Source organism: Cyphomyrmex costatus, unplaced genomic scaffold, assembly GCF_001594065.2.
Source record: "Cyphomyrmex costatus isolate MS0001 unplaced genomic scaffold, Ccosl1.0 scaffold91, whole genome shotgun sequence".
In the NCBI taxonomy this organism is placed as follows: Eukaryota; Metazoa; Arthropoda; class Insecta; order Hymenoptera; family Formicidae; genus Cyphomyrmex; species Cyphomyrmex costatus.
In genome coordinates, this window is record NW_017280495.1 from 1,519,569 (window position 1) to 1,543,986 (window position 24,418).

Here is a 24,418-nt window from a genome sequence, read left to right on the forward strand (position 1 = left end):
CCTGTATTTTATGGGACTTGGTGGAAAATCGAAGAACGTATCCGATGTCTGAATCTAAATTATCTCGATAAAATATTTTTTTACCAAATAGTTGCTCTAACATTTATTCATTTTTAATTAAATATTTATCTTTAAATAATTTAATTTCTAGTATTATTTAAAACATAAAACTCTATATGTAACACTATAAATTAAATTGAAATTTAAACGTTTCACAATTATAAAGATGTACATCTTTCAGACCTACACCGTTCCGTTGAAAGAGCATGAATGGAGAAGACTGACTACCGAAGGACCTCGCAGCGCTTCTAGGACGGATCTTATGATAGTGCTTTCCAATTTAGAAGCTATCTTGGTCCGTGCGTCTCATAGTGAGCGGATGACCGCAACGTACATCAGTGACATCAGCATGGACACGGCTGTAGAAAATCTGATTGGAAACCGACGTGCGACTCAGGTTGAAGCTTGTCGTTGTCCGACCGGTTACACGGGCACCTCCTGTGAAACCTGCGCTCGCGGTTATTATAGAGACACCAGCGATCGAACTGTCAGTTATTTAGGAGCGTGTAATCCCTGTCCATGCAACAAGAACGAAGAGAGCTGCGAAATCAGTAGATCCGGCCATATCAAATGTCACTGCCTGCCGGGATACACGGGACAGTATTGCCAGGACAGTGGTACCGGTACGTAATGCCTCTTAATGCTAGAAATGTGCATAATATTAAATTGTTTTAATTAGTATTTCCAATTACTTTTGTTCATAAATAGAAGACACTTTTGAAAAAGAATCGAATGATAAATTGAACTAAATTGTATTTATAATGACGATATATATAAATCACTTTATTAAATTGGCAAAAAAGAAATAGTCCAGGTCAAGTTATTTAATTTATTATATTTGAATACGTTTTTATAAGTGTGAAAGCGCACAGAATATTTTTGTCAAGATTTTACGTTTATGCATTATAATAAAAATATCTTTTAAACTCACTCTTCCCCCCTAAGAATAGTAATGACAATACGTTGGTCAGGTGAGCTCATGGTAAGCCTAATGCCGATGAATGGCGAAGTCGAGCCGTATTCCACGATCCAATTTACGTGCAACTATGACTATCCAGACATGTTTTACATCTATTTTAAATTATCGTCGTTCGACGGATTTCCCATAACTGCGCGGAGTGGCGAAATCGGCCCAATAATGAAGACAGAGAAAGGAGCTGTCCGCACTTGGTTCGTCCACATGGGGAACATTCCCTGCAACGTGGAGTGTCACATTGTGAATGACCGTGGCAAAGAATTGATCAAAATTGTGACATCGATTACGCCAGGTTTGACGGACTACATAGCGAGAGCTTTCGCATCTTGTCCGTCCATCGGTGATTCATGGCAAGGGCTCGGATTATCATTTCGCAAACATGCCTGCGTTGTCTCTTCAGGTCATCGTAGATCATTATTATAGATATCACCAAGTCTGGTGAAGGCTTCCTTGGATTTGTAGTCTTTATCACGGTTCCGTAGTTTTTCGTAGAATTAGTATTTGCGAAAAAGCTTAACTGTTTCCTTGGTATATGGTATACATTATTACGGATGTCCTGTCGATGTACAGTAAATTTTGTGTACCGTAGCAATAATTAATACAAGTGTACCATATCATTCGTCGAAATAACCGTCATTGTAATGATGTCTTGTCGAACTGTAATGATAATTGCATCCTTGTGTTATTACAGACAAATGTCGCTTGTTCATTGCAATGTATCCACAGAATTGCAAAATTCAGTAATTGTCCATATCTCTCTGTTGTTATTCATCATATTGTTTTATTGTTGCGCCAAGTACTACTGTAATTTCACGATCATATGAAAGAAACTGAGAGAAAATTGCATTTGTTGATTTTTCAAATCAATTTTTTACTTTCTTCATAGTTGGAGAACCGCAAACAACTACTACGCAGAGCCCAATATTTCCACCGAAGATCACAGTTTACATACAGGAAAGTGAATTCCAGATCGTCCACACAGGAAAAACTGTCCGATATCACTGCACAGGCAGATCCAGAGAATATGTAAGTTGTTCATTGACTCGGCTTATAAAATGGTTTTACAATCCTTATTTATGATTGAAAATAGGATTCGGTGAACATTAGATGGGAGAAAGAAGGTGGTCAGTTACCGCCTGATAGGAGCGTAGACGACTCGAATGGACTTTTGGTCATTAGAGATGTGAAGGTGTCTGATAGTGGTATATACGTCTGCCAAGTGAGCGATGGAACGAACATTGGATATAAAAAAGTCACACTAACTGTTGGAGGTATACCGCAAGATGATTGATTTTAATTGTTATGCTTTAATTGTTAAGTTTAATATAATCTCGTAAATTAGTTTATTATAAGTTTTGAGAAACAAATTACAGACTAGATTAATAAGTCAATGTTATTTAATTATTATACATTGTGTATTATTGGATGCAGCATTTCCAAAACACTTGCTGGAAATACCAGGTACAAATCATAGCTATGTTAAATTGTCCGTGAATAGAACGTAATTTTATACCTTCTTTAAGGAACCAACCCGGTAGAACCTAGAGTCACTATAAGTCCATCATATCAACAAGTGAGGGAAGGTGAACCTGTTGAGTTCCGTTGCGAAGCTACTGGTAATCCACCACCCCAACTTGATTGGATAAGAGTTCACGGAAGCATGAGTCCGGAAGCGACGTTCTATAACGGCGTATGGAGTCTTCCAGCCACATCGAAGAACGACGCAGCTGAATACAAGTGCGTCGCTAGGAACAATGTTGGCATAGACGAGAAGACGACCATCTTATACGTCCAAGGTATTCAAATATTTCGGTTGTCACAAAATTCAAATCTCGAACTATATATTGTAGATCATACGAGAATTTTTAACCCTGCATCTGAATTTTGTATTCCGTCCAAATTATTTACTATTCCAGGTTTTCAAAAGAATGTGGAAAAATTCAGAGTTACTTTTCAACTTTATTACATACTACTTAATAGGTTTCTCTTATTTTAGAAAAGGAGAAAATCACTCGGTTCTCCTTTCATTCAATTAGTTCAAAAAGACCTAAATTGCAAACGGAGGGTTAACGTTTAATATAGTATTAATCTAAAACTTACAGCTTATACATTTTCGTGTTTTATTAATGAAGACTTTATTCTGCGTTGCAGATAATCCTAATAAACCACCACCTCAGGGTTTACCGCCAACTATAACTCCGTCCGAATGGTCTGGAACCAGTGAAGAAGTTGTCAGGTTGATCTGCACACCGTCTCAACATGCGAATGTCACCTGGACGAGGTCCGGTGGATTGCCATTGCCTTATACCGCCAGTCAGCGCGACGGTATCTTGACAATTACCAATCCCACTCCCAGGGATTCCGATATATACGTGTGCACCGCGACGAGTGTTCGCGGAACGGAGACGAGCACCACTGCCAGGATTACTATAATATCTCGTCCAGAACCACCTTCAGTCAAAGTCAGACCAGAACGACAAGAGGTAAAGCAAGGCACTGTGGCTGAAGTGCGATGCATCACTAGCGGAGAACCAGGTCTACAGGTGAAATGGAGCAAATACACGGAAACGATGAGCTCCCGTGTTCAACAGGTAGGGGACACTCTCAGGATCATTAATGTCCAGGTCTCCGATCGAGGAGTATACCTCTGCCGGGTTATTGGCCCCACAGGCAGCTACGAGGCCAGCGCTATCATCGAAGTTGAACGTAAGATCGTAGCACCAAAAAAATTAAAATTTATCTTTGAATCTGCAATATGTATTTATATTTAAATGCCTAAACGAAAAGTATTAAAAATATTTGGATCAAATAAAATTTCATTCTCAGAATTTAATATATAAAAAATCAAATGATGTATTATGAGATAAAAAAAGAATGCATTCAGTTTTATTCCAACTCTTTTATTAATTCTGCAAGATCGAATTGTCTTTTATTGTATGCAGCTCGTGAAGCTCCAGTTTTAGAGCTATATCCACAAGATTTACAAATGGTCATCCTCGGCGGTTCCGCCGATCTTCAGTGTCGCGCGAAGGCCGGTTTTCCTGTGCCCGAATTGCGATGGTCTCGCCAAGACAATCGACCATTTACTTCCAACATCGAGCAACTTCCCGGTGGCCTTCTCAGACTGTCGAACATCACAGTGAATGACGGCGGTGCCTACATCTGTTCCGCGTCAAACGAAGTCGGCTCGACGTCAGTCATCGCGCACATCGAAGTACAGTCCATGCCTGTGATCACCATCACACCGCAGCATGGTATCTTGCAGGTGAAACGCGGAAGTCTAGTCCGTTTGATGTGTAGCGCTAGCGGTCATCCACAACCCAATGTGGCTTGGAGCAAATATGTGAATGGAATAACTATACAGTAAGTTGACTTCATTATCGCGGTGTTCTAGGCTTACTACAATTAATTATAAGCTAATAGCAATTAAAGGAATTTATTTTTAATTATTTTAACAATCAATTTTAAAAGCTTTGTAAACTTTTACATTATTAAAATATAATTTTGCAGTGTTTAAACAGCAAGAGAAAATTTTATTACACTATATATAAATTATATTATGATATTTAACATCTAAAAATTAAGCCTAAATTACGATTTGTGATTTAATTCTAACAAAGCTAGTTATTGTTAAATATATTAGTTATTGTTAATTATAATAATTTTGTGACATCATAATTTACAGGGACACATATAGCAAAACAGCAGCTACTCCTTTAACTGCCGTTTACGAGATATACTCTGTTTCATCTGACGATGAAGGATCCTACACTTGCACAGCTACGAACGCCGTAGGAATAGCCGAAGAGCGTGTCCAGATCCGTATCGAGGATGATGACGATTATGTACCTTGCACTGGCGACAGAGGCGATATTCCATGCGATGATCGACAACGACCACAACCTGATTCTGTAAGCATTACAATTTTATCACCATACCTTCAACACATAATAACATGTTTTTAACGAAAAATTATTTACAGAGGGATCCAAATCAAACAGAGGGAGGAGTATTGATTCCCAAAGACTATTTGAGAATTCCGGATGGTGGTAAAGTCGAAATGCGTTGTCAAGTCTTTGGACCAGATGGAGATCATATCTATTTAGACTGGAAGAGAAGCGATCATCGTTCCCTTCCAGAAGGTAGCACAGTACACAATGGAGTGTTGAGTATCCCGACTGTTGATAGAAACGCGGCTGGAGAATATATCTGTTTGGGTTTGGATCCTGCCGGCACAGTGCTCTTCCGAGCGAAATCTCATCTTGAAATTATATGTAAGTATAAGACGAGTATAAGATGCATCAGATTAATATACAAATTGCAAGATTCAAATCATATGAAATAAATAAATTCGAAATCAATTTTTTCTAACAACTTTTTTTAACAGAAACTGCATAAAAACTGATTAATTTTTTCCTTTGATTTTAGCTCCACCAAGAATTGAATTAAATCCAACACGTCAAACAGTGGGACCTGGAGAAAATCCATCAATAATTTGTACTGCTACGGGAGACGAACCTCTGCATATCGAATGGAAAGCTATAGGACGCCCATTACCGTATTCTGTATCGGACAGCGGTGGCATCCTGCAATTCCATGGTATCACATATTCCGACGCCGGCAAATACGTGTGCAAAGCGACAAACGCAGCAGGAACGGCGGAGGCGGTAGCAGAAGTTTTAGTTAATGGTTAGTTAATAATTAGTTAGATTTTTTAATTTGCAATGTATACAATTTTTTCTTCCATTTCTTCTTAAATAATTACACTTATGTATAAAAACTATTTAATATTAAAAGAAAAATCTAAGAAGAATATATAACACAATATTATATTATAATACATACATTTTTAAAAATATACCTTTTTTTTATGAAATCCAGTAAACAATCAACAACAACATATAACTATTAGTTATAATTTTCTACTTAATAATATAATATGTAACATAATATGTATTGTATTACAATTATATTGTTAAACAGAAAATTGTAACTATAACAGTTATGTTATATAATGATAATTAGTGATTACTGGGAATGTTTGTACATAAAAAATATCCATTGGCGTAAAATCATAATATGATTTTTTAATATTACTAAAACAGATGTGTTTACTAAATATTTAAAGATTGCTCAGTGCAACAAATTATAAATTGATATTTATGATTTACAGAACATCCTTACGACAATGCAAGGATCCGCGCTGAACAAAGAGACGTTGTAACTCATGCCGGTAATTCTGTACGCTTACGTTGCGAGATGCGTGAACGTGCGACGATTCATTGGAGCCGAGAGGGGCTACCGTTGCCAGCCAACGCACGAATCGGAGAGGATTACTTGGAGCTGATGCAAGTGAAACCCGAAGACAGCGGAAGATACATCTGTCAGATCCAGACGAGCCGCGGTGTATCCAGCGATTATATTAATTTCAACGTTTCTCGTAAGTTCAGCTATGTTTTTACTACGTTTTGTCGTTTCAGCATCATTTCATAAATTTTTGCTTTTATTCGAATGCATTTACTGAAAATTGCAATACACATGCTAAATAATGTTTCGTCTATTGAGAAATCCTTTAATTCTTTCAGGATATTCTAATGATATTTTGACTTTTAATATCCCGAAAGGATTAAATCCCAAAATGCTTTTTTACAAAATACTTTGCTATTTCTCAGCGATTTTTCATCAATAGAACATCTTGGATTTTTAGTCCATCTGAAGATTTCAATTTTTCGTTCAGAACGCGACAGATATAAAATGTCAATTCCATGTTTGCCTTAATAAAAAAAAAAGAATCAGCACAGAAGTACTTGTCAAAAATTTAAATGATTAAAAAATATATATATAATGTTTAAATAATAGTAATTTAAAAATATTAAGTATAAATTTATATATACTAATCCAACGCATCACTCATATCACTAACAAACGCGCAGCAGATTACTCTCAAACAATACAAACAGCAAAAGACATCGTGCGAAAGCATTAAAGGGAACACATCACGCAAGAGTCTACAATTCCAGATTTTCTGTAACCAACTCTATTGCGTAGAATAAATTTCTAACGTGTAAGGATATATAAATTATATGATATATAAATTACAAATTTGCTAAGTATTAAATATTTTTAAAAAATTAGACTGTGGGATAGTTTTCGCGGCATGATCGGACAGGTGGTATTACAGATTTCCGCAGAGGTAAAAGAATGGTCTAAAATTAAAAAAATTAGTTTAGACTATATTTAATTGATTTTGGAGCAATATCATGTTGTACATTATCATACCAATAACTTGGAAAAATGGCATCCTCTATTGTCTGCAACATATTTTTTCGGAAAACAAAACGTAATCCAGTTTTTTACCATTGAAATATCGCAATAAGCAGGCTAAAAAAAGAGGGTATAACTTGCGGTATAAATAGTCCTATAAATAGGACAGCAAGTTAAACCCCCGGTTTAACTTGCTGTCCTATTTTGTCTTAGTCTCCTCTAATTCTTGGCAAATGTGTAGATTTAATTAATCTACGTAATAGTTGATTAAAATAAAATCTTAAATTTTAGACCCTGTCGGAGTGACTACTTAAAAAACGCCCTAAACGTTTAGATGTCTCTTGAATTTTTGTATGGTTTGGTCTATAATGAGATCATATATGTATATTACAAACGTGGTTCCATGAACGTTTCCACAAGTTTAGGTTTTTTACAAGGCTCGCGTTATGATTTAGTAGTTAATTTGCTTGCGGATTGCATGCCAGTGTACCGATCGCAGTGCAGGCACTGGGAGTATCAATGCAGAAGCCTACAATGCATTCCGATGGAATACTTTTGCGACGGCTATGTTCAGTGCAACGACGGTACTGACGAACGCTTCTGCCGCAACGCGCGCTATCGCCAATATCTTCAGAGACCACGCGGTTTGTTTTGAGATATATGTGTGTCGTGTGATGTCCCGTAGTTCTCCTACTCGTAGTGAACTGTCTTTTCTTGCTTATTGTACGAACCCATAAGGAAAGGATACGGATTAAATTAAATTAAATTAAGTTGAACTCTTTGACCGAAGAGACCAGACTCGGTAATATGTACAAACAAGTGGAAAGATTCGAAAATATTACGAGTTTTCAACCTTTTATCTTTCTATAAAACATAGAAAAATCTAGTGCGGAAAAAGTGCACCCGTATCCCATCCTTGACAGCAGCAAATATGATATGTATAAATCAACATATATTTCAAACTTTAATTCGACGCTATTTTTTTTTTTTTTTTAACTTTTATTCCGAGTGAATTTCTATGTAATATTCTTCTGCAATCTTTAAATGCTAATATTAATTATTCCTTCAACAAGAAATCATTTTTTTATTTACGTAATTTTTCCTGGCATTCAAACATGATATAAAGAGTTTAGGTATGGACACATCGAATAAAACGCTGCAATCGCATCTCGAAGTTCATTTTAGAAATCAAAGGCTGTAGTATCTTCTTCACGATGTACAAAACAGGATATACATTTCCTAACTCTACGATCTTAACGCATAGCCAACATGTATAATTCGATTCTAGCTGCTGCAGTGCCTTCAGTAAGCATCGAGGTGTCTCAAGATCCAATAAACATCGGAGACACCGTTGATATACATTGTACATACACTGGAACACGCAGTCCACGTTATCGTTGGATGAGACCGAATCACGTAAGCCTGCCAACAAACGCACAGGAGTACGGCAACGTTTTGAGGCTAACTAATGTAGTCGTTAGCGATAGCGGACCCTACAGATGCACAGTAGATACACCCGAAGGCATACTCGCGAAGGACTTTAATCTAATCGTCCATGGTAATTAATAGATAAATTAATAACAATAAATATATATGGCAAATATATAAATAATGAAGTATTTACATGAAACATTACACTCTTTTGACATAAATATCTACTTTTTGCCAATGCTCACTCAAACTGCATACGTTTTATGTAAGTATAAAGCCGGCGAATAATTAATTTTATTATGAAAATTATTATGAACAAAGAATTTTACGATTTTCCAGGTGGAATTCTCGATGAACCAGCGATTGAAACCAAATTGGCGCCGTACGGATCAAGTCTGGAAATGGATTGTCGGTTAGATCTCGATCCGCCAATACAATTCCAGTGGAACAAACTCGGTGGACTTCTGCCACGTGACAGTCAGACTTACGAGGTATGCATACGTCATATATTTCTATCTAATCAGGAATTTAATGATAGATTCTTATAGAAATTCAATATTAGAAAGTAGTAATTACTTATTTTAAATATTAAAAATAGTATTGTTTGGTGATTTTAATATTAAAATTTTAATATCAAAAAGTAAATAATTTCCAATATTAAATTGAATTTCTATAAATGATATATACATATACATATATATATTAAAAATATTTTATATTATTCGATAATTCAATATATATTTTTCATTTTGTAGAACAAATTAAAATTAACTAATGTAAAGGCTGAAGACGCTGGAACGTACATTTGCTCCGGAAATAACGGAGAATCGCGAGTTGAAGTGCCTACAGTGTTAGTTGTAACAGGAGTTGTGCCTAATTTTAGTCAGGCACCCGAAAGCTATATTGCTTTCCCTCCTCTACCTGACTCCTACCTCAAGTTCAACATCGAAATCTCTTTCAAACCGGAAAGTTACGATGGCATTCTGTTATACAACGACGAATCTGGTCACGGTGACGGCGACTTTATCGTTCTATCTCTAAATAACGGATACCCGCAATTCAAGTAAATAAAAAGATCTTATTAAATACGCACGAAACGCGTTACGAGTAGTGCCTTTTATTTTACTTGTCCAGCTTGACAAGCATGGAGTCAATTGATTTTTATCTGAAACTTCTAAATAAAATTTTGATTTAATTATATAAACTTAATTATATGATGAAAAATAATTTTAAATTATTAGCTATTATGTGTATATTGGATATTGAAAATTAGAAGTCGCAACTAATGTCGATTATTTTTAAATTAAACTGAAGAAGTAATCTTTAAATTCAGCATGAAAATTACTAATGGAAAATGGAAATTTTTTTAAACGCGCGTTAGTAACACAACGAATTTCTTAATAGATTCAATCTCGGTTCTGGCCCAGCTGTTATTCGCGCGGATAAGCCTATCACCTTGAGCGAGTGGCACACCATTAAGATTCAACGCAATCGAAAGGAAGGAACAATGCTGGTGGACGGCGAAGGTCCTTACAAGATGGTCGCTTTAGGCAGACGCCAAGGTCTCGATCTCAAGGAACCTCTTTACATCGGCGGAGTACCCAGCTACAGTAGAATCAACGTGCAAGCCGAGGTGAACACTGGTTTCGTCGGGTGCATCAGCCGACTAGTCCTCGGGGATAAACAGGTCGATCTAATTGGCGATCAGACTGATAGCGTGGGCATTACGACTTGTGAAACCTGCGCCGAGAATCCTTGCAATAATGGTGGTGTGTGTCAGGAAGCAGCCACGAAAAACGGCTACACATGTCTGTGTCGAGCCGGATTCAGCGGCAAGCATTGCGACAACATTGGCCAATCCTGCTATCCAGGTATGATAATTTATCACATTTGAATATACTTTTTGTTCAGTTTAATGACCACAATGATATATCTATCACTATTAATAACGATCTATTTTATAATACGATTATAATTATGAATTATTAATCTTAAAAATCGCACGCATAATATATGTGTATTAAATATTATTAAAAATAAAAAATTGTAATATTTTATTGTTCTAATTTAAAGTCTTTAAGAAATAAGATTTGTAATCCTACTAAGCGCATTGAATAATTAGGTGCGTGCGGAGAAGGTGAATGCGTCGATGAAGAAGTCGGCAGCTTCCGTTGTTACTGTCCGATCGGGAAGACAGGAGCAAGATGCGAGCATTCGATGAACATCTACGACCCAGCTTTCCATGACGATAGAGCTTTCATCGCCCACGAGACTCCAAAAGCTCTTAGACGGTAAGTACCTCTGCTCGATCGAACGCACGTGCACGAATTATTTCTTAATTGCACTTAGTCGATGTTAGAAGCGCACATGATGGAACATATTGTCACGGTGATTGCGTCTCGTATTCATTTTACTTTGGGCTTTTTTAATTATTTATATATAGTTCACACCCGTGAAAAATAAATGAAATAAAAGAAATTATAATAAAACACATTCTGTGTAAAATTATTTTTTTAAATATTATAAGATATGGAAAGTTCTCTCTCCGAATATAAAGAATGATTACTAATAATTATATAGTTAGAAATAAATTTTATTTAACAAATTTGGTATTTTTCTGAAATCTTTGAGACACGAAAATATCTTTATCTAAATATAAGAATATTATAAATATAAACATATATATTATATATAAAAATGCATCTTTACGCCTTTGATGAATTAACAGATTTAACTATAATTGGAACATAGGTATTAATCTCATTGCCAGTGCATACGAACATCCTCAAGCACCCTAATTACTAAAATTCTTTTCAGGGAAAGAGAGAGTTCGACCACTACACACAGTCGATCACGATTACGCAACGCACAAATTAGGAAACCACGATCAAGGCCACATCACCACAATAATTTGCACCACACAAAACATTAGCTAGACCTAGCACCAATTTTACGCATTTAGAGAATCATTACTTATCCAATCACAGCAATAAACTTCTCCCTCCGTCTAATAAAAATCACCGTACATCATGAGCTATCTAAAATTTTTTAAATATGTTTATGCCTATATCCAAAAAAATTAGTCAGCTCGATTTTTTTTTTTTGTGCCAATTTTTCACTGCCTACATATGTTTCTTTTGGTGCACATAGTGGCGATGGTTATGATAGCAAAAAGAAAAAGAATAAGCAATGAATTCTTAACAGGTAGTTTGCAACGAGCCTGCATAGTGCGTAGTTCCTTGTAATGGACATCATGGTGCTGTAATGTTAGAACAACAGTCATATATATATATATTTACGAATTAGTAATTAATTTGTTTTGTACAGCTTCTTAATTAATACACTTAACGCGTCACTTTAGTCATTATTAATTATTAAAAGTAATACGTGAAGTCACTGCCAAATCAGTCGCATTTAACAGTTAGTCCCCACTCAAGCTTAGAAAACGTCAAAGTCGTAACAATCACATACGTGTATATGATAGTTATATATGACAACATATGTAAAATGTTTGTACTTATATATCTAAGAATCTATATATATAAATATTAAAAGAAAGAGATATTTCACGTACGAATGATCGTTTATATACTCAGCGAACTCATGCTATACGAATAAATATTTTTAAAGCAAATAAACGAAAGTCAATGTAATAAGTTACACGTTAATTTAAGTTAACGTTTTATCCGATTTCATCACCTTGCATGTCGTAAAACGCTAAAAAGATGTAAGACAAAGAGGTAAGTTTTAAGACATAAACATTATTCATATTTTTATTTTAATTTACCTAAACGAGCTTCTATATGTATGTTCATGTACACATATATGTACGTATGTATATATATATATAAATTCTTTCCTGTCTATATTCTTTTCAATCCTTTGTACGTGTGCTTTCGTGTGTAAATCATAACATATTTGATTGCCATTAAACTATAATTTCAGCATTTTTTTTTGTAAAAAGTGTAAGGCAAAAAATATAATGAGTTACATTCATACAAATATTTTACTCATGAGGATAAAAACTAAAAGTGTGAAAATTGAGTTTTATAATATGCAAACTAAATGAAAAATTAACACACGGCATATGTTGCTTAAGATCCTTTAAGAATGTGAAATAATATGGTTTCCTTACCTATTGTATACCTAATTCTAGGCTTAAGGTAGCCATGAGTTTTAATCCGGCGGACTCTGGAGATGGAATCTTGATGTATTGTTCTCAAAATGACGAAGGCCTCGGAGATTTTGCAGCACTCGTGATAAAGGATAGACACGTCGAATTTCGCTTCGATATCGGCTCTGGAATAACAACAATAAGATCACCTTATTCCGTTCAACCTGGTGTATGGGCGCATGTAACATTGAATCGAGACTTTAAGGATGCGAAACTGTCGGTGAACGGTGAGTCATTTGTGGAGGGCAAATCACTCGGAGCTGCAAGAACTATGAACCTAAATACGCCTCTTTACATCGGAGGGGTTGATCGCAGAAGAATTACGATCAATCGGAACGTCGGTGTTGATCGTAGCTTCCGTGGATGCATAAGCGAAGTAAGCAAAGATTCTTTTAGTGTTAAAATTAATTTTTTTATTATAACGCCGTTGTTCTATTTTCTTAAAGACTGAAATTATATATTGTAGTTTTTGAAACCAATGGAAGTAATACTATTGATTTGGTAACACTCAAAAATGGTTTGGGTCATTTAACCCAGAGTAACCATCATGTGACTTTTTGAAGTGTAACCATGAAGGGTTAATGTAAATAAAATAAAAAGTATATTTTATCTTAATATCCAATATTTAATATATGTATATATTTTGTTTAATTACTTTAACTAAATTAATAGGGGCTTCCCTTCATAAATAAGAAAATCGTAAAGAAAATCTATTTAAAAAGAATAATGTTTGGAGTTTTGGATCAAGATTAAGAATAAAGTATAATGTGTTACAATGAGATGAAAATATATAATGATTAATAATTTTATCGACAATAGAGAAGCAAAAACTTTATTTTTAATTGATTTTTGTTAAATTATATTATAGCTTGAAGTTGCGTCAGTCAATTTGGATATATTGAAGTCATCAATTGATGCGGCCAATATTGAAGATTGTTCAGAGCCTCATCCGAATCAAACAATGATTCATACTACTATCACTACTCCGGCGCCCACGCAGCCGCCAACAACGTTATACTATCCTTGTACATCGAATCCTTGCATTCATGGCCAGTGTCAAAATTTAAACGATGATTATTCGTGTACATGCGAATACGGATACGCAGGCAGAAACTGCGAAAAGATGCAAAAGCAATGTGAATTTTTAACCCCATGTAGAAACGGCGGTACCTGTACGGATCTCCATGACTCCTATAAATGTGATTGTCGCCTCGGTTACAACGGGCAAAATTGTGAAAAGTGTGAGTATGAAATGTATATACTACTTATATCTAAATTATAATTAATTATGCAAAAAACATTCATTTCCTAAATTTTTAAAAAGACATGTGTACTTAAAAAAAGAAAGATGAAAATTATTTCTCCTAATACTTGTAAATATAAGTCTCTCTATATAAGATACATTGTATAAAGTGTCACTATATGTAATTAAAACAGTTAAATATGATTTGATTATAAAATGTTTGTGATAAGGCTCAATATGTATTAAACAATTAATATGAGGAGATAAGGGCAATGAACCAATAATTCCGTTAAAATCTTTTTAAATAAATCTAATATATATTGTGAAGAATATCACATAATTATGGCGTTTCGTCCCAACTTCCACTACTGGACTCATTAGTAAGGCATTGTAGTGGAAGCCTACCTTAGACGCCTGTTTAAGTTATTAAATCGAGATTCTATATATACAGATATACGCGTATCCAAGCACTTGCGAAAATTTTTGCGAATATCTATAGACCTCTGATGGCGGGTCGACGTAGTAATATTTTTCGCAATATTTATTTTTAAAGTAAATATGTGTAAATCCCCTTCCCACCTCCCCCAATTGCGCGCTGAACAATCGTCGGTCTTGAAACGCAACTCTATCTGAAAAATTCCCCCCAAATTGCGCACCGACCTATCGTCGGTCTTGAAACGCAACTCTAATAATCTGAAATAACGTCCCATTAATATACTTGTAATTTTAAACGCATTATTTTCGCCCGCGTAATGATTTGATTATATTAACTATATATTATATTATAATTATAATAATATTTAAAATGTATAATAAAATAATTAAAAAATAGACATAAAGTAATTATGATGTAAAATAATTATAATGTGATTATATATTTATAGTGGCAGAGATCACGTATGATGTTGCCTTCAGAGGAGACGGCTGGCTGGAATTAGATAGATCTGTCATGACACATGAAGAAGAACGTGAAGTTTTTGGCCTCGAGATAAGCACTAATAAGAGTTACGGATTGATTTTGTGGCATGGTCAATCGCCAAACGATTTAAGTCCCAATAACTACATTGCTGTTGCTGTAGTAGATGGGTAAGACATACCGAGCTTAACAGCATGTGTGATCTATTTTCCATTATACTTTAATAACATTTGTAATTTATTTTCACTTTTTTTTAGATTTAATTGGATTGAAAAACTGTATTTTCTATTAGAATTTTGAATTGAACAGTATTCTCAAGATGCGTTTAAACAACTGAATTTTTTTTAATTGAAAAGCATAAAAACTGTTCGCTATTCTCTAATCTTAAGACATTTTAAATCTTTGAATATTAACACTATTTTTTGTTCCCAGGTACGTGGAGTATCAATACAACTTGGGCTCTGGTCCCGCCATGATTCGCGTCACCGCCCAGCGCGTCGATGACGGGGAACGGCACAGGATAATTCTGAAACGTCAAGGAAGCGATGGCAGCGTCGAACTGAACGGCGAACACACCGAGAGCGGTGTCAGTGACGGACTTCAGCGAACTTTTAATGCAATGGGTAGCGTTTATTTGGGTGGTTTACCTGATTATGCAATGACTTACGGTAAATACCACGACGGATTCTCCGGTTGTATTTACACGCTGGAGGTACAGGACTCAGGGGCTATCGATATCGGTGAGAAGGCTATCAGAGGAGTAAATGTCTCACCATGCACCAGGTAAACATTGCACCAGAATCTTAAAAAAAACATTTTTGTCCCAAATGTCTAATTTTATAGTATTTTTTTAAATATTAAATTACTTCTATTATTTGAACAATATATTAAATATTCAAATAATTTCTACAATTCATTAGAAATATAAATATAAATTATATGCGATAACATCTGATGTCAACGATTAATGTCATTGGATATTTACTTCGCATGCTGCTCAGAGTAAGATGGATACCATCTTCGTTGGTATTCACGGATGCGGATGCAGACGGATTCGATGCATTTGTACCACCGCCGCCGGTGAACATTATTCATCCGAAACCCGCGTCCAATCTTGCAGCGTACGACATGACGAGTTACTCATTATTAATTATACTTCAAAATCTCATCGCTTTGACTAGGGACGCTAAGGAACAAAGTGTACTTTTTACGCTGTTATGCGTAGACGCAATTAACGTTCTCAATAGCTTGTTCAGCTAAATGAATAGAACATTATCGATTTCACTTGTCGGAAATACACATTTTCTTTTAGACCAAACCATGTTATTATCAAATCACGCTGCAAATGTACAGTATTCTTTAAAGAGTGTGTATTTCTGCGAGTGTGCATAATATGTACAGCTAATAAATTTGTAAATTATTTAATGCTTAACACCGACGTTGGAAGTGACACGATGAAATTACGGTACGTCGCTTTTCCATCATTCTTTTCTTCCGTTATAAATATTAATATATTCAACGTTCAATCATCACTATAATATATAAATTTATTGTTATTAAATACATTGAAAAAAGTTCTTATATATATATTTCGTAATTTTTAAGAATTTGTCATATTTTAACATTTAGAAAACGAGAATTTAATTTTTAAATTTTACAACTTTTTTTGAAATGAGATTTGTTATGATTAATTATTTTTTTATTGTATTTCTTATCTTAAAATATGACATAAGAAATACGATGTACTGTATCAGTACTATTGTCTATAGTGAATTTCTCACTTTGTAATGGTTAAATTTATGAAAATTTCTGAAAAAGTATCTTAAACTTCTTCAGATTTTACAAGTTTCTTTTAGAAATCAGAATGAAAAATCTTAAGTCTTAAAATATTACAGAATTTATTTACATATATAAAAAATTATAGAAATGAACTTTCTCAACATTTTTCAAAAATGTTGAGAAAGTCCATTTCTATAATAAAAAGTTATAAAATTATATAGAATTCTGAAAAATTTTAAAATTCACATAAAGGTTGTGAAAAATTATATAAAAATTCTTTTAAAAAATCATCAAGGTATTTATTAATCTTTTGTATTTTTTATTTTGCAGTGATCGAACTGATAGACTTCCTACACGCGGTGACTTTGGAAGATATTGAAGAGAAGATTCGCATTTGCATCTAAGGAATGTACCGCGAGTTCATACTACTGGCGAATGGTAATACCGTTGATGTAAATGTCGTGAAATTAAAGCCAAATATACATATACGTTAAATTTTTCATACATATCTAATATTTTGAAAACATTAGAGATATAAAGGATCAAAAGCAAATCTGTTATCACAGCTAATCAAACGTGGTCGAAATATTGTGTAATATATTAAAGACGCAACTTTTCGATTGAAGTAATTTGATTTGACGAGGCATTCTACGTATACAAAAATCGAAAAGTAAAACGTATTTAAAGTGCATGTATTCCTTTCATGGGGTTTATCATGAACGACCTGAGGTAACATGTGAAAGATACGAAAGTAACTATTGCTAATTAAACGAGCAACAAAACAATTTTATATCCATAGATATACAGAGTCTATCTGCACTAATATATTGCTATCAATATTTTATAATTAAAATAACTATAACGTTTTATACCGCTTTATTTGTACAAAAAGAGTAGATACAATTCAATTCGCAAGTAATAATAAATTATTATTTTAAAAACGACAGAAGATTTATGCATTATTCTAGAAGTCTTCATTTACTGTTAGTTGCAATGTAAATACAAGAAGATAAAGCAATTAAGCTTTTCATGTCTTTCTTGGTTCTCCTCATTCTGTTTCATGTAATCAACCGCTTCGCGGTGTCTTATTTTTGCGAATCAGCTCGACGACTTGAAGCAGCTGATACAGTGACTGATACGAAAGGAAAATGTGTTGATAAAGTACATAGTTATAATTTTTCACTGCCACGTGCTGATTTATTCATATTTATAATACGATAAAGTTCTGCGTCGTATAGGAAATAAATTCTATTATTCACTGGTGTATGAGTGTAATCAAAGTTTTACTAAGACTTTGATATATCTGCCGTTATTATACCAGAAAGACAATAAATTCTCGTCAACCAAAACTATTTCGTTAGAGAAACGATAAACAACTTTTCTATAATCGATATTAGATATTAAATTTTTACACTTGGAAAGAGAATACACATTTATATATTTATAAGAGGCGAAATGCATAAGTTACGGACATTATTCTCTATTAATCTCTGAAAAACGAGAACCTTGAAACAAAACACATACATCAACAATCAAATAGAGGATTGATGAACTTGATTGATTCTTCAAGTCTAGATTGCACTCATACCATGATGAATACTTATTATTTATCATATATATATACACACACACACACATATGTAGATGCTTAAATGTGATTTTTAATGCAAGGGAATGACAGGCGAATAATCAAGGATAAATGAATGAGTAATTGAACGGTATCATCGAACGTACGTACGTTTTTTATTAAAAGAAAGATTTTAATCAATCTGCGTGATATGTAAACGAAGAAAGTTACATACGAGAGAGAGAGAGAGAGAGAGAGAGAGAGAGAGAGAGAGAGAGAGAGAATAGCGATAGGAATAAAGATGGCGTAAGTAAAAAATGTGTGTTGCTACATATATAAAATTTATATTGAATAGATTATGGAAAACCTGCGTATAAAGTAAACAGTAATTATAGAGTTCTCTAATATTCTCTATATTTGAAACTTTATGAAAGTAAAACGTACAATTCGATAGTAATAATTATTCGGCCATCAAGATATTATCATCTATCTACGCAATATTGATAATTACATTATCATTTTTTTTTACAAATATCAGTTAAAGTGCAATATGTACAATATAAAATAACTATTATTTTATTATATTCTTAAACGATTAAAACACTGATTTTAATTTTCTTAAACCATTAAATTATATTAGATATACTTATGGACGGAATGTTTTAATATCAGTATAACTAACTTGCCACATAATTAATCTTCAATTAAATAAGTTTTTTTAAAATTTTTCGTGTGTATCCACTTTTCAGTTTACATGATAAAAAGTAAGATGTCCTGTAGTAATTAAAAATATTATACGAAAGAGATTTACGTCTAATACATTTTTATGAGTCTGTTATTTCTCTATTTTTTACTTTTTCATATAATTATATTTATTCCGTCAAAAAGTATCATCTAATTTATATAAACTATTATACTTTTCAATGATTTTCATACAGAGTATTCCATTTTAATCCAATTAATTTTTTCCGAAATTATTAATGGTACAAAATATATTTTAGACGAAAATAGAACAGAGACATATTTTGGTCGTTTTTTTTCTAAAGTAATAAGTAGAGACATAAAGTGATAGGTAATCTCTTCATATCCTTTCGGCATCTTCACTATACAAAAAAATGTAACCAAAATACATTTCTTTAGAAACCACTCTACTTTTATTTGAAACTTTCTTCCATCACAAATAATTTTAGAGAAAAGTAATTGTATTGATTAAAATAGAACACCCTGTGTAACATACGAACTACAGTATGTGCGTTGTCATTTAATGTTTCCTTAATGTATTATTTACGATACATAACAACTCGATTAATAAGCTAAAATTAATGTACAAAATGAAAAACGAAATTCATTAAATAAGAGATTCTGATTACCTTTAGATATTATTTGAAAAATGAAATACCGAAATAATGTAACATAGCTTCTGTGGAATTTCTTACGTTCGCTATATGATTCTATTATAACTTATAACATACTGTAAATGATCATGTACAGAAAAAAACCGATGCATATACTTGTATAATCATATTCTAACACACCTTAACCGCGTACACTCTGACATCGAATGAACGCTTTTTGATGTTCGTGCAAACGTTAGTTACATAATAATGTAATATGTATGTATATTGCATTATTTGTACAGGGTGCAATAACAAATATCTGGTCTGAAATGCCTTTTTTATGCGATTGCGGCGTTTGGGTGTGAATAATGCCAGTGGCATCCTAATTAAAACACCTCAATTAGGAGCAATGTTTCAGGTATGGTAATAGCTAATATTGCTCCACCCTGTATTATAAAATCATACTGAAAGTATCTACCGTAATATATGTAGTCTATTGTTACATAAAAATTCTTCAAAGAAAATGAGACAATAAATTATAATTTTGCTAACAAACCGTGTACTTTTCTTATTTCATTGTGAATATTTTTATGAATAATTAATAATTTGTAATTTCTTAATTCTAAATAAACATTTTAATTTCTATCTAAGATCACATATATTTAATCAAATTCAATTAAATATATATAAAGACAAGGAGAATATTAATCCTTTAAGATTAGATTTTTTTAATTGGGACATGTCCTATTCTTTTAAAAATTTAGGAGATTATTGAATAAAGTCAAACTTAAAAATTCAAAGTAATAAATCCAACATAGCGGATCAAAGAAATAAAATAATAAATTATAGTTAAAATTATTTATTATGGAGTTTAGAAACAAATCTTTAAAAAACTAATGTCAAAAATAAAATACTACATAAAAATAAATTATGACAATTAGTTCTACAATATATATATATATATATAGTCACATGTATATGTATAATAATCAAAATTATTATAAACATTTTAATATTAATAAACTTGGATATCCATTGTACAAAGGCCTATAATGATAAAAATTTACCATTAGACCTCGAAGACAATCTTAACAAGCATATTTATTTACATAATTTTACAACTTACATTTATTATTTTACATTGTGTATTAGCATATGTCGTTTATAAATGCTAAGTAACAATTATGACATTAAACCTGAGTTTTCCATTCATGTAAAATTTTAAAACGAAAAATTTATGACTAGGCAAGTAAATATGTAAATTGGCATCAAATATACTATAATATGTATACATTGTATGTATAATATTACATATCACAAGTAATTAAAATTATTTAAATAATAATGAAGACAAAACGATTTAAAGAAAATTAATAAATCATTCTCAAAATTATATAATATATATTATATATTATATATGTGTATATACATATTATATATTATATATACATACACAACAATTTTTTCCAAATGTTGAGTCTTATTATTAATCAAATCTAATCTCATCCTCTACAAATATATAAAATGTTTTTTTTATTTGTTAGGTCTTTTTATAAAATATGACTAAACTAGTACAGGGTGCTATGAATTAATCTTATATCCAGAAATAAATGGAAGCCCAGTACCTACTCTTTCTTGATATTGAACATAGTCTTCACCGAAGAAATTTAATAAAGTTATTTCTTCAATCAGAACACGGTCATGGAAGAAACTCCATGACATCAGTGCGTATGCAAAGAGGCATAGTGGATTTTGAAGTATTAACTGCAATAAAAATTTAGGAATGTTAACCATTATGTGACAAGAGTATACAGGATCAAATGTCTATAATTTTAGAAAATTTATATCTTACCTGTGTTCCTATGGACCAATAAAACCATCCTACATAACTAGGATGTCTACAAACATTATATACACCATGTGTAACAAGCTCATGATTGTCACTTTTCTCATTCTGCACAACATGGTTAAAATTGTGTTTTGCAGTACACATTGCTAGTTTTCTTAAAATTTCACCACAAATGCATAATAATAGCCCAAAATAAGACACAAGGGAAGGTCTTTTCATTACATTGAAGTAATGCCTTTCTATGATAAACTCTATCCAACTGAGACATGCTGCTATCCCATATGCTACACTATGATTAAGAATAAAACTGTCGATTGACAATGCAGCTGGATTTGACCAGGCAATAGCTAAAAATTCTGTATAATGAAAACTCGCTAATACTGTTGTATAAATGCCAAACACCTGCCATGATGACGGAGCATTGATTGATAATAAAATGCCAATTCCAAAGACATATCCAAGAAACAATGCTCTGATTGCAATCTGTAAAACAATAACAACTTGAGTATATAAAATTTTAAGTAATACCTCTACAACATAATGTGATAGCGAGACAACTTACTTGATAAGCAAAACCGCGAAATGCCAGCAATGCAGATACATTTATAAGAATGTACTGTACCGCATGTAAAAACCAAATATTTTTAAAATATGTGGCATAAATATTAAATCCTAACCTGAACTGTAATTCAGGGGAAAAGGAGATTAAACTTGCTGCAATAAAGCAGATTAAACTGAGAGTTCCATCGCGACACAGCATCTTCCTCACGAACTTTTCAGAATCTTTAACTTTCGACACTTTCGAAGTGATAATCGACAGTCACGATAAACAACTTGACATATCCAACGACCAACGAATTCTCAACTATTTATAGTAACTCATGGCTCATACATTTTTTTATGACAGAAATCTTGCTTTTTATTGGCAGTAATATATTGCTTCACACGATCACGAATAGTGAGAATTACAAGTCAAACTTTTTAAGAAGGCAATATAAACAAGACAAATCAAAATTATTGAATCAAAAGTCCTTACGTCAAATTTTTATTTACTTTTGTTTTGTGAATCACTACACTCTGCACTCTGCAATTGACTGCAGTGCCGGTCACATCAGTCAACAATCAGTATTATCAGAGAGAAGCCTGAGAGCGGCCATCGCCATGCCCAGGATTTAGCTGCAACCAGAGAGAAGCCTGAGAGCGGCCATGCCCAGGATTTAGCTACAACTTTATTTTGAAGCGCCTCTATGTCCACAAAACGTGGACATTGAACTAGTAGCCAATGTCCACGATCGTGTCGGTAATGTCCACGATTTTTGGTTCGAATCTTCCCTATATCTATGATTTTTTTGGTTCGAATCTTCCCTATCATCTCTCTCTCTCTCGACATTTGAAATATAAAAACAAATACAAAAATGTTAGGATTTCAACAGAATGCATAGTGTTGATTTTTTTTATAAATATAAATTTAAAATAAAAAAATTAATTATTGCTCTATAAATATATATCCTTTAAAGTTATTAATTATATTAATTATTAAATCTTTATTAATTCTTTAAGTGTTTTAATGTTTTTGCCGAAAAATAATTAGTTTCTTTTTAAATATAAATACAGTACTTTTAAAAGATTTAATAGGTTTATTAGAATATTAGCGAGTTTTGAATAAATATGTAGATCAGTAGTATATAACTAGGTAGTTATATTTAACTTGTAGCGGAACCAGCTTATTCACCACAGTTTTGACATTTGATGATGGCCAAGCCGAAGATGAAGAAAATAGCTTGCCGCACATGGACGGTTTCCAGAGTAAACTTCCAGCAGGAATATTTTCTCACGGATTACTGCAAGTTAAGGAGGTTCACAGTCTACTTACACAGGTAGAGCAAGAGAAAGAGAATCCTAAAAAAGAAAGTGCGTAAATTATCGATCTTTTACATTTCATTTCTGTTTATTAATAAAAAATTTTGTTTTATTAATTCTGTAGTATGGGAACTCAGCGAAGAAGAGAAGCAAATAATTATCCTATCGGAAGACTTTCAACGATCATACTAGCAAAATTGTAAAAAGAGAATTGTAGAAATTGAGTAAATCGGTTGATACCTATACCGATTATATTGACACTATGGACGACGAAGATGGAATGTAAGTAGAAAACAACAAATTGAAAGATTTTGTAATAAATTGTTCGCAGATTTTAAAATCCTTATTAATATCTAATTACTCTAATATCCTTATGAAGATGTTTATTAGCATAAAAATAAACCAAAATAGTATAATAACACTTTTATTAAATTGCTTGTCAATTTAATAGAAATGCTAAAACTACTCTGATTATACTCATGATGGCGTTTGAAACGGAAAAAAATTTTGGTGCGAAATTTACAGAATCATATTACATAATACATATGTATATAAATTCATACAGAATTATTTAAGCACTAAGATCCGCTTTGACCAAATTTTCATATTTAATTATATTAAAAGATTTTTTTTGTTTCTAGGGTATAGTTGCTTGAGTAAAAACGTTTTGTTATATATACATGATTATTTTGAATTTACAGGAATGAGAAGAGTCATCAACGACTATGGCTGAATCGCTTGTCCATTTGTGAGCGATGGTCTTGTACTTGTTGTGTAACCTCCATGAATTGGTCACCGCAGTTCCCCGAGCTTTTAGCGGCTTCGTACAACAATAATGACGACGTTCTTAACGGTGCATATCTTTTCATCTGAAACACGAAATTTAAAAAAATAACTCCAGTTTATCCTTCACTGTCAGTCACCCGTTATATCAACTACTTTTGCAAGATTCCATCCAAACT

General features: G+C 32.9%; 2 protein-coding genes across 2 annotated transcripts in view; one reads left to right on the top strand and one right to left on the bottom strand.

Moving 5' to 3' along the window:
• Window positions 1–16,491, top strand: part of trol (terribly reduced optic lobes) — a 25,705-nt gene extending 9,214 nt beyond the window's left edge. Inside the window, exons 16-37 of the mRNA XM_018549954.1 lie at window positions 242–683; window positions 1,032–1,328; window positions 1,923–2,062; window positions 2,127–2,307; window positions 2,560–2,832; window positions 3,188–3,742; window positions 3,979–4,399; window positions 4,722–4,947; window positions 5,019–5,310; window positions 5,465–5,725; window positions 6,210–6,476; window positions 7,756–7,944; window positions 8,589–8,858; window positions 9,071–9,222; window positions 9,487–9,794; window positions 10,136–10,602; window positions 10,854–11,022; window positions 12,888–13,281; window positions 13,774–14,146; window positions 15,033–15,234; window positions 15,497–15,847; window positions 16,066–16,491. Of these exons, the coding sequence (XP_018405456.1) occupies window positions 242–683; window positions 1,032–1,328; window positions 1,923–2,062; window positions 2,127–2,307; window positions 2,560–2,832; window positions 3,188–3,742; window positions 3,979–4,399; window positions 4,722–4,947; window positions 5,019–5,310; window positions 5,465–5,725; window positions 6,210–6,476; window positions 7,756–7,944; window positions 8,589–8,858; window positions 9,071–9,222; window positions 9,487–9,794; window positions 10,136–10,602; window positions 10,854–11,022; window positions 12,888–13,281; window positions 13,774–14,146; window positions 15,033–15,234; window positions 15,497–15,847; window positions 16,066–16,324 (6,489 nt within the window). The 3' untranslated portion in view covers window positions 16,325–16,491. The remainder of the gene's footprint in view (window positions 1–241; window positions 684–1,031; window positions 1,329–1,922; window positions 2,063–2,126; window positions 2,308–2,559; window positions 2,833–3,187; window positions 3,743–3,978; window positions 4,400–4,721; window positions 4,948–5,018; window positions 5,311–5,464; window positions 5,726–6,209; window positions 6,477–7,755; window positions 7,945–8,588; window positions 8,859–9,070; window positions 9,223–9,486; window positions 9,795–10,135; window positions 10,603–10,853; window positions 11,023–12,887; window positions 13,282–13,773; window positions 14,147–15,032; window positions 15,235–15,496; window positions 15,848–16,065) is intronic.
• A 4,837-nt stretch (window positions 16,492–21,328) lies between these two features.
• On the bottom strand, window positions 21,329–22,399 carry ste14 (isoprenylcysteine carboxylmethyltransferase ste14). Its single transcript, XM_018549947.1, has 3 exons — window positions 22,159–22,399; window positions 21,600–22,079; window positions 21,329–21,511 (listed from the first exon to the last, which is right to left on the bottom strand). Exons 1-3 carry the CDS (start codon window positions 22,354–22,356, stop codon window positions 21,329–21,331), a joined length of 861 nt encoding a protein of 286 aa, XP_018405449.1. The 5' UTR covers window positions 22,357–22,399.
• Window positions 22,400–24,418: the final 2,019 nt, after the last annotated feature.

What these genes read in the sequence shown, in the direction of transcription:
- ste14 (XM_018549947.1), bottom strand. Translation starts at nt 22,356, where the DNA reads ATGCTGTGTCGCGATGGAACTCTCAGTTTAATCTGCTTTATTGCAGCA. An exon ending in TTCGCGGTTTTGCTTATCAA is followed by an intron (nt 22,080 to 22,158) that starts GTAAGTTGTCTC and finishes ATTGTTTTACAG; the next exon opens with ATTGCAATCAGAGCATTGTT. An exon ending in ATTGGTCCATAGGAACACAG is followed by an intron (nt 21,512 to 21,599) that starts GTAAGATATAAA and finishes TTTTTATTGCAG; the next exon opens with TTAATACTTCAAAATCCACT.